This window comes from Myotis yumanensis, unplaced genomic scaffold, assembly GCF_028538775.1.
Source record: "Myotis yumanensis isolate MYYU_CA2020_CCGP unplaced genomic scaffold, mMyoYum1.0.hap1 SCAF_9, whole genome shotgun sequence".
NCBI classification, from domain to species: Eukaryota; Metazoa; Chordata; class Mammalia; order Chiroptera; family Vespertilionidae; genus Myotis; species Myotis yumanensis.
In genome coordinates, this window is record NW_027223760.1 from 21,710,669 (window position 1) to 21,732,961 (window position 22,293).

General features: G+C 41.2%; 1 protein-coding gene across 1 annotated transcript in view; it reads left to right on the forward strand.

Annotated features, from left to right (window-relative positions):
• SND1 (staphylococcal nuclease and tudor domain containing 1) overlaps positions 1-22,293 on the forward strand; it is a 447,431-nt gene that overhangs the window by 228,785 nt on the left and 196,353 nt on the right. The window contains exon 13 of the mRNA XM_070423847.1: positions 16,171-16,281. Within this exon, the coding sequence (XP_070279948.1) occupies positions 16,171-16,281 (111 nt within the window). The remainder of the gene's footprint in view (positions 1-16,170; positions 16,282-22,293) is intronic.

Genomic DNA, 22,293 nt, shown 5'->3' on the forward strand with positions numbered 1-22,293 from the left:
ATGGTTGGGTCACAAGATGAGGAACTGTATTTAAAGGGCCAGAAGGTTGAGAACCACTGATCTAAGGCGTTGTGTGTATTATTTGTTTTTCCAGTCGGTATGTTGAGGCTGGAGGCAGACTGTCATGGTGGAAGGATACCTTTTATAACTTGAGATCTGAGTTCTATTCCAGGTCGGTCACTAACTAGTTTTTAATGTCTCTGAAGCTCAGATTAGGCATTTGTAAGATGAGGGAATTGGAGAACAGTAAGATTCTTTCAGATATAAACTCTGATAATGAATGAAGTTTTTCTGATTTTGCCTGTCTGTAGTAATGAAGTTCACCTCTTTTGTGAATACTTACTGTGTAGTCATCTTTTATAGTCTCATAAGGACTACCCAAGAAATATGTTTTATTGACATATTGCTACCACTTGTACTTCTTAAGAATGAGCTATAAGCTTAATAGGCCAAAATATTACTTGGCAAACTATGTAAATGTGAAGGTGGGTCTGATTTTTCACTATTTTAAGTGATAAGACACATACAGAAGTAAACTTCCTAATTTACATAATCTAGTGAACCACAATATAAGAAATGTAGTAAATTCCTGTTAAATGTCAATTCTACTTAATTGGTTCTTTAAACACATTTGTACTAATAAGATAAGTCAGTTTCTTGTCACTGAATAAAATACTTAACCAAAGTAGAAGGAATTAGCCAGTGAAGAATCAAAAAATTTGCACATTAATAGTTTCCTGGTAGAAAATGTCCTATATGTTCTTTATTTGCTCATCCCTCCAGCCTCTTTTTTTATACTCCAGAGCATTTGGGTAATACATTATATCTTAAATAGTGGACATTAAAGAGCTGAAGAGAATAAATACTTTCTCATAAATTTTTCAAGTAGCCTGGCCTCCCACCCTTTGCCACCATTATGTGTGTGCACAGAGGGGATAGGGCCCCTATAGTCCCTAGAGGAAGGATTGGATGAAATGTAACTGCTGCCACAGTGCTCCGCAAACCACACCAGAAATGTGTATAAACCTTAGGGTATGTTTGACACTTACTGAAATGATACATAATCTAGATGGCCTCAAACATTATCATCTAGTGCTGTATAAAGATATGTACAGAAGGATAAAGGTATATTGAATATGCCTGACTGTTGATCAGTATATGCTGGTTCATTTTAAAAATTAGATTAGAATATATGTGAGGTGGAACATATTTTGTAGTGCATTTAGATCTACCCCCTCATTTTACAGATTCAGAAACTGGTACCAGCTTAGTGCCTTTACACGAGTTGAAACAACTAGAGAGCTGGGGTAAGAACCCAGATCCTCTGCCCGGAATGACTGCTCTGTGCCATGAGCTCTTTATGAAATGAGCTCATAACTGCTCTCTGTGGCCACAAGGGCTGGAACAAGTGGGGAACATTAACTGGCTTTCACCATTGAAGAATAAATATAAATGCTCTGTGTAACTTCTCTCTTTTATTGGATGAAGGAGAATTGATCAACATTTATTCTTAACATTTCTGTTTTATCATATTCATCTGTTTTACTGTATTGTTCTGTCTCTTACTCATTTTTTATAATTTAAATTATTTCCCCTCTATTAAAGTGTTGGTATGAGATAATGTATTATATTAGACCAGTGATGGTGAACCTATGATACGCGTGTCAGAGGTGACACGCGAACTCATTTTTTTTGGTTGATTTTTCTTTGTTAAATGGCATTTAAATATATAAAATAAATATCAAAAATATAAATCTTTGTTTTACTATGGTTGCAAATATCAAAAAATTTCTATATGTGACACGGCACCAGAGTTAAGTTAGGGTTTTTCAAAATGTTGACACGCCGAGCTCAAAAGGTTCGCCATCACTGTATTAGACTATTTTTTTTTAAAAAACCACACTTTTTTTTTTAAAGAAAGTTGGTTACCTCTTATGTGCATTTTGGAAAGCAAACAACAAACAAAATAAACTAAACTAAAATTTTATTTTATGTTTCTGTACCTCAAGATATGGAATTGTTATAACTGGTAAGCAGTTTACTGCCTCTGGTTTGTTTGTTTTCCAGTAATAAAATAAGTATACTGTAGTTGGGCATCACTTATGCTTAGAAACTCAAATGACATAACTAGGAAAATCTCTTTTACTAATAATAAACCTACTTCACACTTATCTTTTCATTCATTCTTATAAGCACCTGTAATTGATCCCTATACCTGAATATAGTAGGATCTTTGTAAAAACATAAATACATGTTTTCTTGACTTTAAGATAATTCACCCTTTATATACACCACACTTTAATGTGATCATTGAGATCCCTAAACTGGCTCTTATTCTTAACTCAGTGGCAAAATCCTCAAAGCCATTCCTACTTCACTGTTCATCTTCTGCACTTCTGCTTCCACTTAGCAAGATGGCCGAAACTGTTGGGTTGGCTGTGGAACCTCATTGAGCACCAGGTTAGATAGAGATCACACTGTAATAATTCCTCACTCGGTTAGTAGTGAGGTGATAGGTCAAGAAAAGAATTTTCCCCACTTATTCTATTCCAAGTTCCTAAGCAAAAGGTTAAAGATTAAGTGCTTTTCTACCATCTGCCCTGGACCCTGTGCTATTTGGGTAATACAGTGGTACTCTGGAAAGAGAGCACTCTGTATGGCCTTTGCTGGACCTATATACTTCTGGAAGCTTTACTGTGGCATCCACCTCTCACCCTAAGCCTGGGCTCCCAGGTTTCCTGGTTTAAAGGAAACTGTGACCTCTGTAACCCATGTTTAGGGACTTTAAGAATACAGCCTCATAAATCTTTAAGATGTTTTGAACATAAACAAGCCTGATTGTCCTAAAGAGGAAGTTAAATCGGGAAGTTATGAGAGAACTGATCTAAGGACAGAGTATCAGACTAGGAAAATAGATGGGGACCAGGGCAGCTCCAAAGGGCCAAGAAGCAGGAAGCAGGATCATTGTCTTTACCAGGCACAGCCTAAGGACCCCATCACCTGCATGGGGTCCTTAGGGGAGATACCACTGTACATGAATTCTGACTGCCCCCCTCCTTTGCTTCCCACCGAGAGCAGGAGCATCTAATTGGCAGAGCCACTGTCAGTGTGTCTGCACTGGCTGTCAGGGACAGGGGCAAGGGTGAGCATCTAATGATTTTCATCTTCCACGGCGTAGATGAGAAATATCCAACAATGTAAAATTACCCAGGTAGAAAGGGGGTGGCAATTGTCTCTTACTCACAGTCACTGTAAAACATGTGAATATTTGGCTTTCAAACACATGTAAAGCCACATGATGTGCAAAAGTAAGGAATGACTACAGTCAATGACTCTCCTAGGTCAGTGACTTTATTGAGGTGTTGGGGATGATGGTCAGGGAAGGAGCCCCCTACTGACTACAGCTTCAGTGCATTCCTTCCACTATTACTGAGGGAGGAATGTGTGAGGATGTTTTCACCTCATACCAGTATCCATGCTCTTTACACTGCTCTTTTGTAAATTGTTGATTTCTCAAAGGAAAGAAGAGAATAGGAAATAAGGAATGAAGAAAACATACTTTATGTCTACAATTGAAGTATCCCTCTTATATAAAAACTGCTGTTTGAAATTTTAACCCTGCTATTTTGGCTTCTGTAAATACTTGCTTGCTTGCTTAAATATTAAGGAAAATAAGACTACTCCCATTCCAGAGAGGCCGTAAACTATGCCCCAGACAGAGTTGTCAGTGCTGACACTGGACCAGGCCTTGAGATATGATCTCATGGCCCCTTCCCAGTATGCAGCCTTCTTTCTCAGAAGGTCCGGAAGTCTCATTCCAAATTTGGGAGACAAAGGACTGGAAAAAGTATAAGTAAAGAGGGTTGCCTCCATGTTGGGGGGCCCAGAAATTGAAAGACATATTTTTCTCTGGGCCTGTGCATAATCATAATTAAAATGTAACTCTCTTTCTCTAAGCGTGGCTTGGCTTTTCTCTGGTCTTCTGTAACACAATGAACATTTCCACCTTGTATTAGAATATAGAGAGAAAAAGCAATCAGACTTTTTCAAATCATTTCTTCCCCCTCTCCCAGAAAAAGTCCTCTGAATCCGCAGAAGGCAAGCAAATTATTATAATTCAATGTTTAATATATATTTTAGCTAGCATTATTAGTATTAGAGTGATCAAATTTATAATATGATATGGATAGATTATTTTTAATGAGCTGATAAATTTTTAATGTTTTAACGGCATCTTGGATAATTTATGTGCAGAATGTATTTATTCCTATTTTATAGACTCTTAAAAGGACAGTGGCATAATAACAGGAAATAGGATGAGAATCAGAAGATCTGAGATGCCCATTGTGATGGTGTTAGTCTCTGTGTTTCTTTAGACAGCTCATGTAAAAATTTTCAGGGTTTCTCTCTGTCATCATTTATATATGGAAAGTTTTGGATTATTTCATCTCTGTGGACTCTTTCTGCTAAAAAATTCTATGACTCAGTCAGTTATTACTTTGTTTTCATCCAACAGCCCATAGAACCTCCTGGGAACTCAGAGAGTGAAATCAATCAGCTAGCCAATAAATATTTATTGAGTGCCTGCCTACTAAGTGTTTGGCTCTTTGTGGACCAGTAGGGAATATGATCTAGTTGGGAAGACTCGATTATGTACACAAAGGAAGATAATAATATACAGCACTACAAGGCAAGTGCCAGATGAGTAGCGCCGCCACAGGCATAGTGATGCGGACAATGCAGGGCGTGGTTGGTAGCTAAGTTGACTGGTTGGACTAAAGCAGAAGATTGAAAGGTATTTAATGGAATAGAGTTAGGGAGACATGTGAAGGTTCCATTGTAGAATGCCTTTTATAGTCTGTTACCCTGTAATTTATGGCACTTAGTCTCAAGAAAAATGGACTTAGAATTAAAAAAAACCACTGGCTTCTAATCGAGGCAAATCTAAAACTGTTTACTCTTTCTTGTGACTATATAGAATTACCATATACTTACCACTGTTGTATTGCTCGGAGGGTTAGGTTAATGTGTGCTAAAGTGCCTGTCCTATAGTAGACACCCAGTAGATCTTCATTAAAGCTGAAATTATTGAGTGAAAATCAAAGAAATAGTTCTGTTATCAGATGTTTACAGCTTAGGGGTTGGATAGGATTTTTAGCAAGATCCTTTTTATCGATGAAGTGCCATGTCTCTATGCATAGCCTTTCTTGTTGGTTATAGTTCTGTCACAAGTTTTGTAACCTATCTGTTCAGGTTTCTCATCTGTAAAACAGGAATGATAAAAACTCTGACTTCATCAGGATTTTTTAAAAATATATTTTTATTGATTTCAGAGAGGAAGGGACAGGGAAAGAGAGATAGAAACATCAATGATGAGGAAGAATCACTGATCAGCTGCCTCCTGCACACCCCCTACTGGGGACCAAGCCTGCAACCTGGGCATATAATCTTGACCAGAATTGAATCCGGGACCCTTCAGTCCACAGGCCGACACTGTATCCACTGAGCCAAACCAGCTAGGGCTCCACAGGATTTTGTGACCATTAAATAGTTTCATAAATGTAAAGCATTTAGGATATTGCTAAAAAAATGTTCATCTTCCTCCCTTTTCCCCAGTTCGTTTCCTTCTAACCCTAAACCTCTTCTCCCTGCTTCTCTTCCTCCCTCTCTCCTTCTTTCCACCTCTGTCTCCTCCTCTCCTTCCCCTCCATCTTCATTGCATATTTGATAACTTCATGTTGTCTTAGTATTGAAATTTTCTAACAAGTTTTTTGTGCCCATGGTGGGTTTGAGAATGAGGAATATTTGTCAGACCCGGGGTTTATGAGGATTAAACTGATAGTGTTTGGAATTGGTCAGCATTGCAAGGAAAGCAGATAATGGAGGCTGCAGTACGTGGTACAGGTGAGCGTTCGTGGGAGCCACAACTGACGTAAAGAGAAGGAATGGAATAGGAAACATATGTGGGGGATTTGAATTCAAAGTTTTGACAACTAATTTTATATGGGAGTGAGAGAGACATCAGGTCTGGGCGACTGAGAGTATGCTGGTCCTAGCCAGAGATGTTAGGAGAATGAGCCGATTTGGTAGGCTTCAGAAACGCTTATTCTAGAGAACTGTTTTATTTTTGAAATGCCAAGTTTTACATGATGATGAATCATACAAATTCACATGTCCTGCAAATAGTTGGAACTGGAACTGTGTGGCGTATTTAGCAATGAGTCGACCAGTTTGGCTAACAGTTTACTTTCTTCAAGCTAGAGCCAGTATTTAATTGATTACCTTCATTGTTTTCAAAAGATCTATTGGTCTTCTTCTGGGAAGATGTCTGTTTAATAGAGGGAGTGTCACTTGGGTACATATCCCTATTGTATAAGGAAGATTCAGATAGATAAGTCCTTGTAGTTTGTCCATGAAACAGACCCTTTTTTCTTCACTGTTTTGCTTTTGTCTTACTTTGAGGATTGGAGATTGGGGAAAATATTAGATATTTGAAGGTGATGTTGTTTTATTGCCACTTACATTTAATGTGCCCCTCATATATATAGCCAAGCTTCATTATTGTCCTAACTTCCTCAGATATTTTGCTGACTTGGAAATGCAGTGATACTCAGAGAGGAGCTGGCATAATAGAGTACAATTCCAGTTTTCTTTGTCTTATAAAGCCATCACCATGATATTGCTGAATAAATGAAAATATCATATAAGAGGTGGCAATAAGATTACAGTACTGCAGAAATCCTAGGGGCAGAATAAAATTGTCTATTTAGTAATCATAACTGTTTGATAGAGCTATTTGGTGTTAAGCTTCTCCCCCCTCCTTCTCTAAATCACTTCGACCCATATTTTCAACACCATTCTCTCCGTTAGCTAGAGTTATGAAGTGAGTTTAATTCTGCCTCCTCCAAGTACAGTAGTCCCCCTTTTTTACAGTTTCACTTTCCTCGGTTTCAGTTACCTCCTGTCAACAATGGTCCTTAAATATTAACAATTCCTAAGTTTTACCTTACGGGCTGTTGTGAGTAGCCTGGTGAAATCTCACGCTCTCCTGCTCCATCCCTCCTGGGATATGAATCATCCTTTTGTCTGGCATCTTCATGCTGTGTTTGCTGCCTGCACATTGACCAGCTAATAGCCATTTGGGTTATCAGATCCACTGTGCTCGTGTTCAAGTAACTTTTATTTTTTTTAATAATGGCCCGAAAGTGCAAGAGTAGTGATGCTAGCTATTTGGATATGGCAAAGAGAAGCCATAAAGTGCTTTCTTTAAATGAAAAGGTGAAAGTTCTCACTTAATAAGAAAAAAAAAATTGTGTGCTGAGTTTGCTAAGATCAACAGTAAGAACGAATCTTCTATTACTAAAAGTGTGAAGAAGGAAAAATAAATCTGTGCTAGTTTTGCTGTTGCACCTCCTAAAGTTAACGGCCATGGTGCATGATAAAGGAATGCTTAGTCAAGATGGAAAGGGCATTAAATCCATGGGTGGGAGACATGGGCAGCGAGCGGGTTCTGCTTGATAGCAGTGTGCTGCACCGGAAAGGATTGAGACTGCAGGAGACAGTTCCAGGGGCCCCTGAAATGAGTCACCACATTCACATAACTTTTGTTATAGTGTGTTGTTATAATCATTATGTTTTGCCATTAGTTATTGTTGTTAACCACGTACTATGCCTAATTTATCACTTAAACTTTATCACAGGTATTTATGTAGAGGAAGAAAAAAGGACATATAGGCGTCAGTAACTGTCCCTGGTTTCAGGTATCCACTGGGGGTCTTGGGACATGTCCCCTGCAGATAAGAGGGGCTCTCTATTTCTGTCTTATTTTCTTGTCTGTTAGTTTTTCTTTCAGGAGATCAAGGGTGGTAGGTACACCCTTGTGTAGACATGAGTGGAAATAAGGTAATGGGTGTGATATGGCCCAGAGCTGCCTTGGAGTAGAGAATTAGCTTTTCATGGCAGGTTGAGTATGAAGTGACATCTCTTCCTCACCCACTTTTAAAACCCTGGTCCCAAGGTATCTTTGGTTTTATTTCTTTTCTTCCAAACGGAAGGTTACTGTTGGTGTGCAGTGGGACATGGTCTCTGAAGCTAGAGAAGTTTTTGTGAGTGCTCAGGAGTAAGCCTCTTCTTTATAGTGAAGTTTGGAGGAGTATGTGCCCTAGGGCAGCGGTTGCCCACCTTTCGGACCTCACGGACCACCGCTTGGCGACTGCTGCTCTAGGGGTTCAAGGATTTAACTTTGTACAAAGCAATAATTTTTTCATGGAATGACTTTTTCTTTGTTTTCCTTCTCCTTTCCTTTCTCTCTCTTCCCTTTCTCCTTTCCTCCATTTCTTTCTTCCTCCCTCCTTTCTTTCCTTTCTGCCAGGGTTGTTTATGGGTCTCCTTGGGTTCTGTTCTAACCATGCATCCTTTGGGGTTGCTTAGACTATGTCCATATTAGTTTAATAGTTTTCTTTACACATCCCCCTCTCCGCCAGGAGGAAGGATTGGGATTCATTATAATACAAAAAGGCTAGAGTCTTGTTCCCAAGAGTTCTTGATTTTCATATCTCAACTTCAGTCTCTGGAAGATGCTCTCATGAAAAGAACAGTTGTGTTTAGGACTTGTGCATATTTTAAGTGCTCATTAAACATGAACTGAAACTTATTAGACATTTTTGTTCTGAGGAGTGCTTTTTTGCTTGATCTGCTTCTAAGGCCATTCAGTTAAGTCCCATTCCATACTTGCCCATTCTTGAGTCTGGTTTTCTGTGGTCCTGCTTCGCTGTAGGTCATGCTCTATCTTATGTTCAGTATTGCCACAGCTGGGTTGGTGGAGTGTTAAAAGCAATTACCTTTGGCTCTCAGAGCCTGGAACAAGGATATGCTGCCCTAAGACTGCATGTGCCTTATACAGTCCTTAATAATCGTACCCTCACCCCCACCCCCCACCCCGTTTTACCCTAGTTTCTACAGCCTGGCTGGGAACATCTAGGCATTTGAATCTTCCTCTTTGTTTTCTATGTCATGCATTCTGAAAGTCCCTAGCCACTGTGCAAATCCTCTGGTGGCTGTCCTGTTGATGGGACTTGCTAAACAGATAAAGAAGCAGATAAGAGTAAGAAGACCCCCAAAAATGATTTTAGTTATTTTTAGAATTTTACATTAGTTCAAGGGAGAAATGAAAAAATAGAGAAGACAGTAGGAAAGATATTTGGTAAATCTATAAAGGATGTTGTGCTACCTCAGCTGTTTCTAATTATTAATGCTTCTAAAACAGAATCTGGTCTACATATGCCACTTGGTTATGTGGGAAGCACCTCCTTGATATATTTTAAGAAAAAAAAAAAGAGGGTAAATCATCATTTTCAGATTCATGGGAATTCAGTCACTGAAGATTGGAGCACAAAGACACTAAGTGGGAAAGGTCACGTGTGATCCCTAGAGGTGTCATCATATAAGCTTTTGGAATCTACATGTTGCTCTGTAGGACTTTTTTCTAATTTGAGGCCTGTTTGAAAAACAGCAATTTAATAAAGGTATTTGTTTGTTGCCCATTGGCTGCAGATCCCTTTCATTCTCAACCTGTGGGTTGCGACCCCTTTGGGGGTCGAACTACCCTTTCACAGGAATCGCCTAAGACCATTGGAAAACACAGAAATAATTATGTATTGTTTTTGCGATTAATCACTATGCTTTATGTTCAATTTGTAACAATGAAATTGGGGGTCACCACAACATGAGGAACTGTATTAAAGGGTCGTGGCATTAGGAAGGTTGAGAACCACTGATCTAGAAGTTCACTTTCTCCTTTTGCTGGCTTTACCAAAGCCAAGTCTAACTCAAGCCTGAAATTGTCCGGTTCCTGCCTCAAAGAGCATGGGTATAGAGGTCTTGTGAGCCGGTAGCGAAGGAAGGCTCTGGGGCCCGTAGGCTGTCATTTCTCCACTTCTTTAGTATCTGTTAGAGTGGAAAGGCCACGTTTTCCATAGACATGAGTAAAAGTGGACCTGATATTCTGAAGAAATTACTTTTCGAGTCTTCCTCGCTTTCTACCTCCTTATCAAGTCCTGCGGCGACCTCTTCCTCCTTGCTTGTCTCTGACCTAGTGGCAGAGAAGGATGTCAGCATAATGAAGCTCCCTGTGGCTCAGCCCACAGCAGAGGATCCCTGTTAAGCAGAGGAGCAGTGAGGTGAGCCACCTAGTAGGTTAGAAATCAGTACTGGAACTCTGCTGTCTGGTGATCTCCATTTCAGGACTTGTGAGAAAGTCTGTCCCTGTGGGGAAGGTACAGGCCATATGAAAAGGCAGTTTTTCAGCACAAGATACTGGAGTTTGAGGTTCACAGATGACGGAGGCCCAAGCTATGTGCCTGATGTCTTGTTGGATCTGGGTTATCTCATAGTAAATAGCCATGGCATGCTTTTTCTGCTGTTTATGAAATTTGACCACAGGACCTTGAAATTATTGTAAAGAAATTGTATGAGGAGTGATATGTACCTCTGGTATTGCTAATGCAACTGTTATGAATGAATTGAGCTTTTAATTATCTGTCACCCCTTTCCTTTAGCCTTGACTAAAATACATTGTAGAGGCATTTCTTTATGGCTTGCTTTGTTCTGAATATGTGCCCACATGTATGCTTGCCTTAAGGAAAATATTCTGCTTTTATAATCTCCATGGACACCTCAGTGACTCATAAAATGTAGATGGTTTTTAAGTGGCAAATGTTAAGTTCAAACAGCTAGATAGAGATCTGTGAGACAGAACCATTGAGAATTACCTGTTATCCTTATTCAGATGGAGAATGAAGGGTATGTGTGTGGGGGGGTGTATGTGTTATTATTCTCTATGCCCACTCTTTTAAAATACTTATCCATTTAACCAGGTCCTTTTTTTTTTATTAAGTAGTGTATTCCTCTTAACACTTGGAGTGGGGGAAAGGAGTTAAGTCGGCTCGCGTGAATTGCGCGTACTCCGCGGGAGCCGTCTTAACTCGGTTCATATAGATTTGCGGTGGAGTGCGGGAAACGTGTAAACTCGGGCCGATTGTAACTGCGTATTACCAAATATTTGTTTGTTTGCCGTTCACAAAGATACCTACCTGCGTATGCGAACCGTTTCATACCCATTGGGGTAATAGGTATCATAAAAATCCCTGATTTTGCGCGGGAAACCTAAATAATTGCCCGCGCCATCTTATATTTTGGCGGGAAATTCACCCCACACCGGAGTGTTAAATTAGCTCTATTGTTAGGTACTAAATCAAGGAAGTCACATATGTATGAGTGAGCAAGTAAGTGTATATGTATATAAAGGGAGATTTTTCTTATAAGTAAAACATTAAGGGTAATGCAAGCCAGGTTTCTCACAGTCAGAGAAGGGAGGTATAAATATGGAAAGGAAGAAAACTACAATGAGCCCTGTAATATTGGATTGGGATTATAGATATCTGTGTTAATTCCTGATATATTTTTTCAGGTTTTCTAAGAAGCTGATGCCAAGATGGGACTAGATGTGCAGTGCAAGAGTTTAATTGGGGAAGACTCTTCTCAGGGATCTGGATGAGGCTGGGAGAGCCATCAGACTGCACTGTGGGCCTTAGCCCTGTGGAGAGAAGGGAGGGAAAGAAGGAAGGTCGAACTGGAAAAATCTAAGCTGTAGGGCAGTTAATTCTAAGAGTTTCTGCCAAGCTGACAAGGAGTCCGCAAGCCAAAGTTGCCCATCAGAGGAGTCCAAAGTCTCAGCAATAGGCCTGCATTAGTATCTCTGCTGTCTGTGCTCAGTCTTTGGCTGGTAATGGCTGGTGGAAAGCATAGCCGTGATTCCGAGCATAGCAGCTGGGACTGTCACTGAGAAATGCTTCCTGCAGTGAGAAATCTGAGAGGCACATTTTCATGACTGCCACACATGGTTTCCAATAGTATTAGAAATAAATATTTAGAAATAATGATGTAAATGTAGGCTACTAGATAATTGGCTAATTTCAGAGTTACAGAAAACAGCACAAGATAAGCCCGGATATGTTGTTGTCCTGGAAATCAGGACATGCTCAAAGAATGATGGGGGCATGTTCATAGGGCACAGAAGCCCACTTGAGCCAGTTTTCACTAGCCAGATTGGGAACAATTTCAGCATCAGAATAAATAATGATAGTAGTGGATTATAACCCTTTGAATAAAATGAGATTCCATGAGTTTATACTGCTCAAATAAATAAATGAATAACTTGCGAGTTTGAGGGCTGAAAATTACATAGTTTAAAGTGTCTCCTATAGTTATAAAGAGGAAAAGGAGTAACTACAGTGGAGAAGCCTGGTAGACACCATCCTGATCAAGTGATTAAAGTGGACATCAGTGGTAAATTATAGATCATTTCATAGGGGGCTTCGGGAACAGTACAGCATGTCTTCTGTGTGTTGCCTCCAATGATGCATAATCTGCATCGGACACAGAAGTAATTGGCCTATGCTCTTCCAAGTGTCAAGCCACGCATTGTAAGAAAGACTGAGGAAGTGTTCCAGACTAAGGAGACATGACATCTAAATGTAACACTGATTCTGAATTAGGTCCTTTTCCCCCTAAGTATTTTATTGGAACAATTGGCAAAATTTGGGTGGGGTTTGTAGATGATAATATTGTGTTCTTGTTGATATCCTATTCTATTCATTGTTTATTATTATTATTATTATTATTATATAGGAAAATATCCTAGTTTGTAGGAAATGAACACTAAAATATTTGGGGGTGATGGTACACCTGGTCAGTTACTTGCTCTCACATGGTTTAAAGATGGAGGGTCTGTTCTTCATACAGTATGTGCAACTTTTCTGTAAGTTTTGATTGGGGTGGGGGGATTGTGGATGGAGAAGACTGCCAAAAATGTGATAAAACAATTATAATCTCCTGTAAATGAAATCTATTTAAATAACTGTATTCTCGAGTATGGACATAGAACACCTTTTCTCCAAGTTGGCAGAATATTAGGACCCCACGGTTTCAGAGGTATCTTATTATTGGAAAGTATGTGCTCATTAAACACAACCTACTTGCTGTTGAAACAAGTGGAAGGGGAAGATTTCAACTAGTATAGATCTTTGGAGAAAATCTGTGTGTTGGTTGTGTTTGTATCAAGGATATCTGCTCATGTCTAATGGAAAGTGTTCACCTTTAATAGAACCTAAATTTCTCTTTTAGTTTGGAGAAGCAACTCAATCCCAGCACTAATTCTCAGGCTGTTCGTAGTGTCCTTTTTGTATGCTGATTGTGAATTATCCATTTGAGCCAGACATGTGTAATTGGAGTAGAATTACTGATACACTCAAGAAAGCAGAACTTATAAATTTGTCTAAAGCGACATAATGTCATGGCACGTAATTTAATGTTCTCTTTTCTTACTGGGCAAATGATCAGCACAGCAGTGTCGGTTTCTGAACCATCTTTGGGGGCGGGGCGGGGCAGAATCTCCTGACCTTTCATTAGCAGCCAAAAGAAATGAATGAGAGAGTCAAGTACATGGACTAGGCTAATTCCATTTTCCCTCTCTCCCTTTCATTCCCTTTAATTCTAAGTCCTAGATAATGGAGAGGAGAAAGACAAAAGCTGGTAAGGCATATGTAGAAAGCTTTTGTCGTTAATTCTGTTCTCAGCAAGCTTGGCTAATATATGCTTAGGATAATAAATAATGTTCCAGTGCTGCCTCTCCAAAATGATTGGGTGTTTTTCTGACATTTCCAAGAGTATCTCGAGGTTCAGGATGTATTAAAATAAAATTATAAGAATGTGCTGTGATTTTTACCACAGTGAAAAATTATCCTAAATAAGCTAAATTTTTCATCCAGAAATATTTACTGTCTCCTTTATGCCAAGTGTGGTCTAGTCCCTGTGTTACTAAGCAAGAATGAGGAGACTCTTGCCCTCTCCGACCTCATAATTTAGAAGGAAGATAGACACTGAGGAGTATCACAAGGGAGCACACACCAAGAAGAAAACACATGTGACATGATTCTCATGCCTGGCTCATCCCAGTAATGATGGTGGTTATTATTATTTCATGTGTTTTTACTCTCCTTACTGCTAAGCAGCAGCACCACAACTGTTCCTCCAGGAGAAATCTGTAATTAGAGACATGAAGCTAAGAGAATATGGCTTACACTCTAGGCTTCCGAGAGAAAGAAGAGAGGATAGTGGGCAGGGTGTGGAGTTGGGAATCTGAGGCCTACGCCGACTTGTGGACATTGCTGACAGGATACAGAGGGCAGCAGGCATAAGGAATGCTTGTGCCCTTGGTGCTCTGCTGGCCACGCAGGTACTCAGTAATTCTGTGAATTGATTTGAGCAGCATTAACAGGAGTGGATCATTAAACATTTGTGCTGTTTTGCTTAGTGTTCCCTAGCTTTTTCAGATAGAAGCTTGTTTGTGTTGAATTTTTTCTTGCCTGCTTTGTCATTCCAACTCTCTCCTCCAGACCCCATGTATTGACTGTAAAATGTCAATGCGCAGCAATTCAAAATGCAGCAACAAATACGTCTTTGTTCTTCTGGCATTTCCAATCCTCAGACCTCTCAGCGTGTTACAAGGGGAGCCCCTCTCCTGCCCACTTGGGGCTTCATGGTGACACCCTGAGTTAAATTCTCACCGTATATCTACATCTACAGCTGTTGACTTGGGGCTGTTGGCATTCTCCATGCTGCCAAACCCAACTCTGTGATAATGACAGCGTTTGCCAGCATGCTTATGCGGTGACTCAGGAGACAGGGTGGCCAGCAAAGCAGCCTCTTTGTGGGAGTGGATTTGAGAAGTGCTAATTCCGTGGTGGTTTGGAGATATTAATATCGTGCTGGCAGTAGATAAACAGGCAGCAGAGGGGAATCGGCCACAGCATCTTTTCCTCCTTTCTCTTCTGCACGCATTTTTTTTCTTCTTCATCTTTTAAAACAGTAATTTCCTGGGTTTTGATGAAGAGAATCCTTCTTTAAGTGGATTAAACATGCACATAAAATGGTTAGTTCAGCTCCCAGCATCTCCAAATCTGAGTCTCTAGGAACATCAGTTTGTTAAGAGTTAACTACATTTCCAAACAACACTAAATCATAGCATATGGTACAGTCGCCTATTGCTTAGCATACCCCCTCCCTAAAGGGCAGCTCACCAGATGGTTTGATTGGGACCTTTCATGTAATTATGACAGACACAAAGAAAGACATAACTGCCCCAATAACTTAATGCCTCTTGGATTCCAGTACTTGCTACAGGTAATTTTTGAAAATTTGTTTTTGTAGAGTGAGTGCTTCGCATCAAGGTTCTTTCCAGCATGGGGAGGAACCATGCAGATAGGCTTCATTAGTTGTCTGAGAGTCATGTCCAGTGCACTCTTCTCTAGTTAGTAGGTATAAGTCACTTAGAGTAGGACCTCTTTCTAATTCTAGCAAAGAGAAGAAAATTGAACACCATTGAGAACTGATTTAAGAAGGATTCTAATCTGCATGTTCTTTCGTCCTAAAAGGACTACTCGGAATATTATTCCACAGCTGGTCATCTCAGATTTTATTTGTTCCCCCATTTTATGCCATTTTCTATGAAGAACTTTTATCCCACCCCAGTACCTTCCTCCCCTTCCCTACCCAATTCACTCATAGAATCACCTTCTGCACGCCCCTTTGGGTGGGAGAGCCACGGTCAGGAGTTCTGATGAGAAGGGAAGCACCGACTGTTATGTTAGACCAGTGTTTCTAACACTGCCACACTGGAATAAGACATTTGCTCGTTATAGGGTAGGCTAGAGAAGAGATGTTGAGAAATTTAGGTCGTGCTTTTATGGGTTTTTATTTTTTATCTGTTTATCTGATGTTTTAAAGCAGATTTTTCTTGAAGGTAGTAGCTTATTGATAACATTCTGTAGAAAGGCTGGCCTAATGTGGGCTTCTTATAGATATTCTCTGCTTGTTTTTATGTACGGATTGATATAGCATCTGACTGTACTAGCCAAAAAGTGCTGAGCTGGGGAACTTTATTCCATCTTTTATTTGGATTTCTAGCTTAGCAGCTCATTGGTCTTAAAATCCTCGGCTTCGCCTCCTTCTGCTAGGACACGTTAAGACCTCCACGTGTGAACTGTTATTATTTCTGTTGACTGAGCCCCATATGCACCTCTAGTGCTCACTGACCTATCTTTTCTGTTGCAGAAACATTGCCGAGGCCCTTGTCAGCAAAGGTCTAGCCACGGTGATCAGATACCGGCAGGATGACGATCAGAGATCCTCTCACTATGACGAGCTGCTTGCCGCAGAGGCCAGGTGAGATGAATAATTATTAAACGCATTGGGATCCACGGCCCCTTTTTTCATTCCCAATTTCCTGCCTAACCCTGGGCAGAATGTTATGGGAAATAATATGCTGAGAAAGCCTATATTCTTTTATTCCAGTTTTCCCCCATGAAAAGAAAAGGTGCACACTTCGAACTTACTGTCTAATCTTGATTAAGTATACTTGGACCTCAGTTTTTTAAATCTGTGTAATAGAGATATATTAGAGACGATCTTTCTATGGAGATCAAGTACTGTATAAGATGCTGTTGTCATCACTGTGCTGTCTTCATTCCCCGGGACTAACAGTGAAGCCCTGCTTACGTGTGCAGGACATTTGCTTCTGGTTCTTACCTCCAGAGGCCTCTGCTCCCTAGCCCCTCCCATTAACACCTCCAGACCTTTTGTCATGTACAAAGGAAATGAAAACATTTATTAGGAAATGAGTTTTTCTTTCACACTTCTGACAGTTGGCAGGAGAGCATTTGAGAAGCCCTGTGACATTTTACTTTTGTCCTTCATCCCTGTGGCTGGTTGCCCCAAGGACATGCATTCTGCTCAGCAATATTTCCTACCAGCGACATTCTTCAAGGCTTTTACTCGCTGAGACGGCTGTCACTGGGTGGTGGTGGTTGTTGAGTGATTCCCAGACTTCCCAGGAAACAGAGCAGGATCTGGGCTCCTATTGCTGAGCTGACTTGGATAGCTCAGCAGCCTGCTTGGACTCGACCAAAATACATCCACTATTTCAAATAGTGATGCAGGTGCTTGCCTCACTCGGCCATTTTTCTGGGGCCTTGTACTTTAGTTTTAGAAGTTTGGTAATTGCCAGGTCATGCTCTATAGTTAGAGGAGGAGTGAGTTTGGTCACATTGTTATTTATACTTAAGACTTTGTCATTGAGATCACTTCTCTTGCTCTTTGGCCCAGAACGTTGCCCTGATATGTGACATTTACCTCTCATACCATGTCACATCCTGATGGATAGAGCATCTGTAGAAGGTCACACAGAATGTCAGCTCAGAAATCAGCCAGTCAAACTGCTGCAGCTTTTTGGATTCTTTCTTGTAGATTTTCCCCAATGGGCTCAGTCTAGGACCTGACTCTTGAGCACAAAAAGTTCAGTGAAAATACCAGTATCTTTGTTCATTTAAGGCTTGTTAATGGCAGCTATAACATAATCTGATAGAGAATCCATCAATGGTGTTTCTCTCATTCTTCCTCGCTTCCTCATTTTTCTCTCCCTGCCCATGTTATCACTAAGTCAACTGGGCTGAAAGAACCCATCGTGGGAAATGTGGCTTCACATCTCTTAAGTACTATTTGATGATCTAGTTACTCTAGAAAATGGACAGTCATTAGACTACTAGAGGCCCGTTGCATGAAGAGATTCGTGCAATAGGCCTTCCTTCCCTTGGCTGCTGGCACTGGTTTTCCTCCGCCACCTGGGACCCAGGCCTTCACTCCGGCTGCAGTGGAGAAGGCAAGCCTGGAGGCTTCTCCACTCTGACCACAGCAGAGAAGGCAATCCTCTTCAGTCTTCAGTCGTCTTCAGTCTTTGCTCCGTGCCTGCATATGCAAATTAACCGCCATCTTTGTTGGGTTAATTTGTATACTCATCCTGATTGGCTGGCGGGCATAGCGGAGTGACACCAATTTGCATGTTTCTCTTTTATTAGTGTAGATAGTTACGGTGGGATTTGGGGTGGTGAATCTGTGCTGGGTGAGCTCAGCTTGGTCCGGTGGTAACTTGAAAAACAGGTTATGCCTTCCCAGAGAAGCCTGTTTTCTACCCTGGGTTTACTCTGCCACAGTGAAGACTTAATTCTCATCAGCAGGTGAGCATGAAAGTCCTTTGCATAGCTGCTCTGGAAAGTGAAGCCACACAAGCTCTCCTACTATGCTGTTTGAAGTAGCTGTGTTGTGCTGTCATGTTTAATGAGTTTGCATAGAGAGTGAATTTCTTAGGTTTTAGGTTTTAAGAAGAAAAGAGCCTCTTTAGTCCAGTACCCATTTTGAGCTGAAGGAATGTAACAAGGTGCCTGCCTGCTAAAGCAGTGAGCTGCCTGGAGATAATTGTGTTGAGCCATTGCTTTCAGATGGATGGTGGAAAAACTGGCTTCAGGGTCAGTGCACTATTGCAGGTTGAGTAAACGGAGAGAAATTGACTACTTCCCCAAGCCTGTGAGGCATTGCTCTAAGGCAGTGCAAACCTCGTCAAGACTGAGGAGAAATGGCCAGCCTGAACTGTGAGTTTTCCTTTGGGGCAGTATTGTCAATGAGCCTCAGAACAGCAGCCAGCCCAGAGCCACCTTCTAGATGCTAACCCCCAGGGAGACGACTTAAGATCTGAGAAAGACCGGAACACCTGCCAGATTAAGAATGGTGGTTTTTTAGCCATTAAAACATTTCTTCAGTGCAGAATGTACCCCCCCCCCTTCCACCTTTTAAATGATAAAGTTGGCCTCACTTCAAGATCAGCTATTTTCTGATGCTCTGCTTTATTTTTGTTTGCCTGCAGTATGCAGCGCTCCATTCTCCATGACACACACCTTGTGTTCCCTTAGCATTCTTACTTGCTTCTGTCACGTTACAGCGTGTCGGAGCTCTTTTTCCATGCTGCTTCTGCCCCTTACCCCGCCTGTCTATGGAATATTATGGGAGTTTGGGGTCGTTTTCCCCAAGATAAACTGTTTTTTTTTTCGGTTGAACTCTACCTTGGAATTTTATGCCCCTGTCAGTGGGCTTCCTCTGTTCCCAGCTTAACATCCTCTGCAGATCTCACTTGAGAGTTGTTTCCGTCTTCCTGGGCCCTGAGAAGAACCCCTGACAAGAATGGCTTCGATGTTGACCCCAAGTCTCTTAGTGTGTGGACTCCCACTTAACTGTCTTTTGTTTATCATCCTTCAGCCACTTTTTAATCTTCAGTGATTACATGCTGAACCAAGCTAATTTGAATTAATTTCCCAAGTAAAATTTCTTGAGGTACTGTGTCTAAAGCATTAGCAGAGGCCAAATGAATAGCATCTGCTGTGTTCATATCGTTCATCCTGGAATTCATTCAGTAAAAAGTGGTTTGTTAGGCCCTCCCCCACCAAGGGTATTAATTCCAACAGGTTTCTTTGTTTCTGACTCCTGGATCCCTGTTTTTCTCTCTGGTTATCACCAGTGATATCAGCACGGTGCACAGTGCTCTTCTATTAACTTTACTTTCCACAGCATTGCTTGGCCATTAGACCTTTTAGAGAAACATTGTACGCTATGGGGAAAGGGCAGCCTGTTAACTCGTCTGACTTCTCGAGTCAACGGACCTGCCTGCCCAGGAGCTGATGAGCTTCCTCAGGGCTCTGCAGCTGCTGCTTCCTCTGCAGAGGTGGGTGGTGTGATCTGCCAACTTTTCTCAGATCATCTGATGGGAGCTCAGGGAGTGTTGCCTTATGCACCCATTGGGAGACCAGGTGAAACCAAAGAGGAACAAGAATACCAATTTCTAGCTTGCCTGCTGCTTTCAAGCATATTCACCTGCCTGCCAGAAACACACTCAGACCACCTCAGGAGCTCTGTTCAGTTTGCTGACCCTTCCAGGCTCCTTCAGACAAATGTCTGTCTGCTTCTGGGAAACCCTCATTATGCCTCAAATGCACATTCTAGCCCAGCCGTGGGCAAACTACGGCCCGTTAGAAATGAATAAAACTAAAAAAAAAAAAAAAAAGACCGTACCCTTTTATGTAATGATGTTTACTTTGAATTTATATTAGTTCACACAAACACTCCATCCATGCTTTTGTTCCAGCCCTCCGGTCCAGTTTAAGAACCCATTGTGGCCCTCGAGTCAAAAAGTTTGCCCACCCCTGCTCTAGCCTGTTTAGAGGAAGCAACATCTTTTTTCGTTTAAAGGCTAAAGAAACCCGTGGTTCGCAACATGCAGACCTTCTTTTCTAGTTCAGTTGTCTATTATCAGCTACCTCCTCCCTCATTACCTGTGTTCTGGCAAGATAAGGTTTGGCATTTTGTATGCACTCTCCTGGGCCCCATTGAAAGCCCTTGACTTTGTCCAGGATTCTGAGAGCTCTAGTGTGTGTCCTGATTTTTAACAGAAAGAACTGAGGAGAAGCTGATCCACATTTCTTGGTGATACTCCTCATCTTTCTGTTTCTTTTTGGGGAAATCATTTCGGCTCCTTTGGTGGTGTGACACATCATTTCTATTCTGCACCATGCTAATTTTTCATTCTCCACATTGATTTTCCAACATTTCCAATTCTCGGTTAATTTCAGTATGTCTCAGTCGGCTGGCCTGCTACATTTCTAGTCTTGATGAGTGGTCTCAACTGAAGGCAAGCTTTTGACTCCTTCAGAGCATCTCCATATTCTTCTGAGGGATTCCCAAGCTACTGAGTCATTATTGGGGCCCTTCTTATTTTCTAATGTGTTTATGTACTCTATCCTGTATACTTGGTATAACACATCCATATGATTTTAAACAGGCTAGAATGTGAATTTCCTTAGTATTCCAGAGGTCTTCCAAGTTGGCTTTTGTTGAGCTTGTTATGGACACTGAAGATGAGCTGGTGATGCTTGGAATTAGATCAAAGCCTGGCTGTGTGCCTTGTTTTCCTTGGACATCCATACCTGGAGAATATTTTATCTGTGTGCATTCTTCTTTACCAGTAACTGTATTTAAAAATGTCATACTTTAAGATCTCCTAGAAACTGTTAGCCTCTGCCACTCATTGCAGCAAAACCCAGACGTTTCTGTTAATTCCGAAGTTGGGGTTTTCTTTATTTTATTTTTAAGACTTTTTATTGATATTTAGAGAGAGGGGAAGGGAGAGGGAGAGGGAGAGAGAAAGAAACATCAGTGTGGGAGCGGAACATCTATCGGCTGCCTCTTGCACACCTCCCACTGGGGATTGATCCCACATCCCAGGCATGTGCCCTGACCAGGAATTACACCTGCAACCTTTGATGCACATGACGATGCCCAACCAACTGAGCCTCACCAGCCAGGGCTAGGGCTTCTTTCCTACTTTTTTTGTAATCCTGACCGGAGGAGTAGGATATTTTTTCCATTTATTTTTAGAGAGAGTGGAAGGGAGTGGAGAGAGAGAGAAAAACATTGACGTGAGAGAGACACATCTATTGGTTGCTTCATGCTTGAGCCCTGACCAGGACAGGGGATTGAACCTGTAACCGAGGTACATGCCCTTGACCAGGAATCGAACCCTTCTCGGGCTGATGCTCTAATGACTGAGCCAAGCTGCCCAAGGCGGGGGCTTTATTTCTTTAAGGCACTTCTTAATGCTAAGATTTTGTGATATTAAGATAGGGTGTATATATATTCAAAACAGAAAATGATGCCCCGGTTTGACTGTGGGAAAGTAATTGTTTTGAACAGTCTGGTGTCTGAGCCAATTTAAATGAATTTTGATTCATCCTGGATGTGCATAATGAGTCTAGGGTTATCTCCTGAGAAGAGAAAAGGGCAGGCTAGACTCTCATGAATTTTCTATTTCTGGCCCAGCATACTGCAGATTAAGAAAACTGTGATGTTGTCTTCCATCTTTGAGAAGCAAGCATGAGCCTGCCCCTCTCAGCTCTGCCTTAGCTCCTTCTCTTCCTACGCCCTCCAGGGGCTGTTTTCTGATTGAGCAAACCTTGCAACACCTCCTTTCTTTTTTTCTTATTTTTTGGGAAAATATATTTTTATTGATTTCAGAGAGGAATGGAGAGAGAGAGAAACATCAATGATTAGAGAGAATGATTGGCTGCCTCCTGCAAGCCCCCCAGTGGGGATCTTGTCCAAAACCCAGACATGTATCCTTGATCAGAATTGAAGCTGGGACCCGGTCTGCAGGCCGACACTCTCTCCACTGAGCCAAACCTGCTCGGGCAACACCCCCTTTCTTTAAAAAATAAAAACCAACTAGTGCTCCTGCCTTGCTGACTTCTGCATCTCCAATCCCCATCAACACCAGTCCTTGATTAAAGTCTTATCAAATTG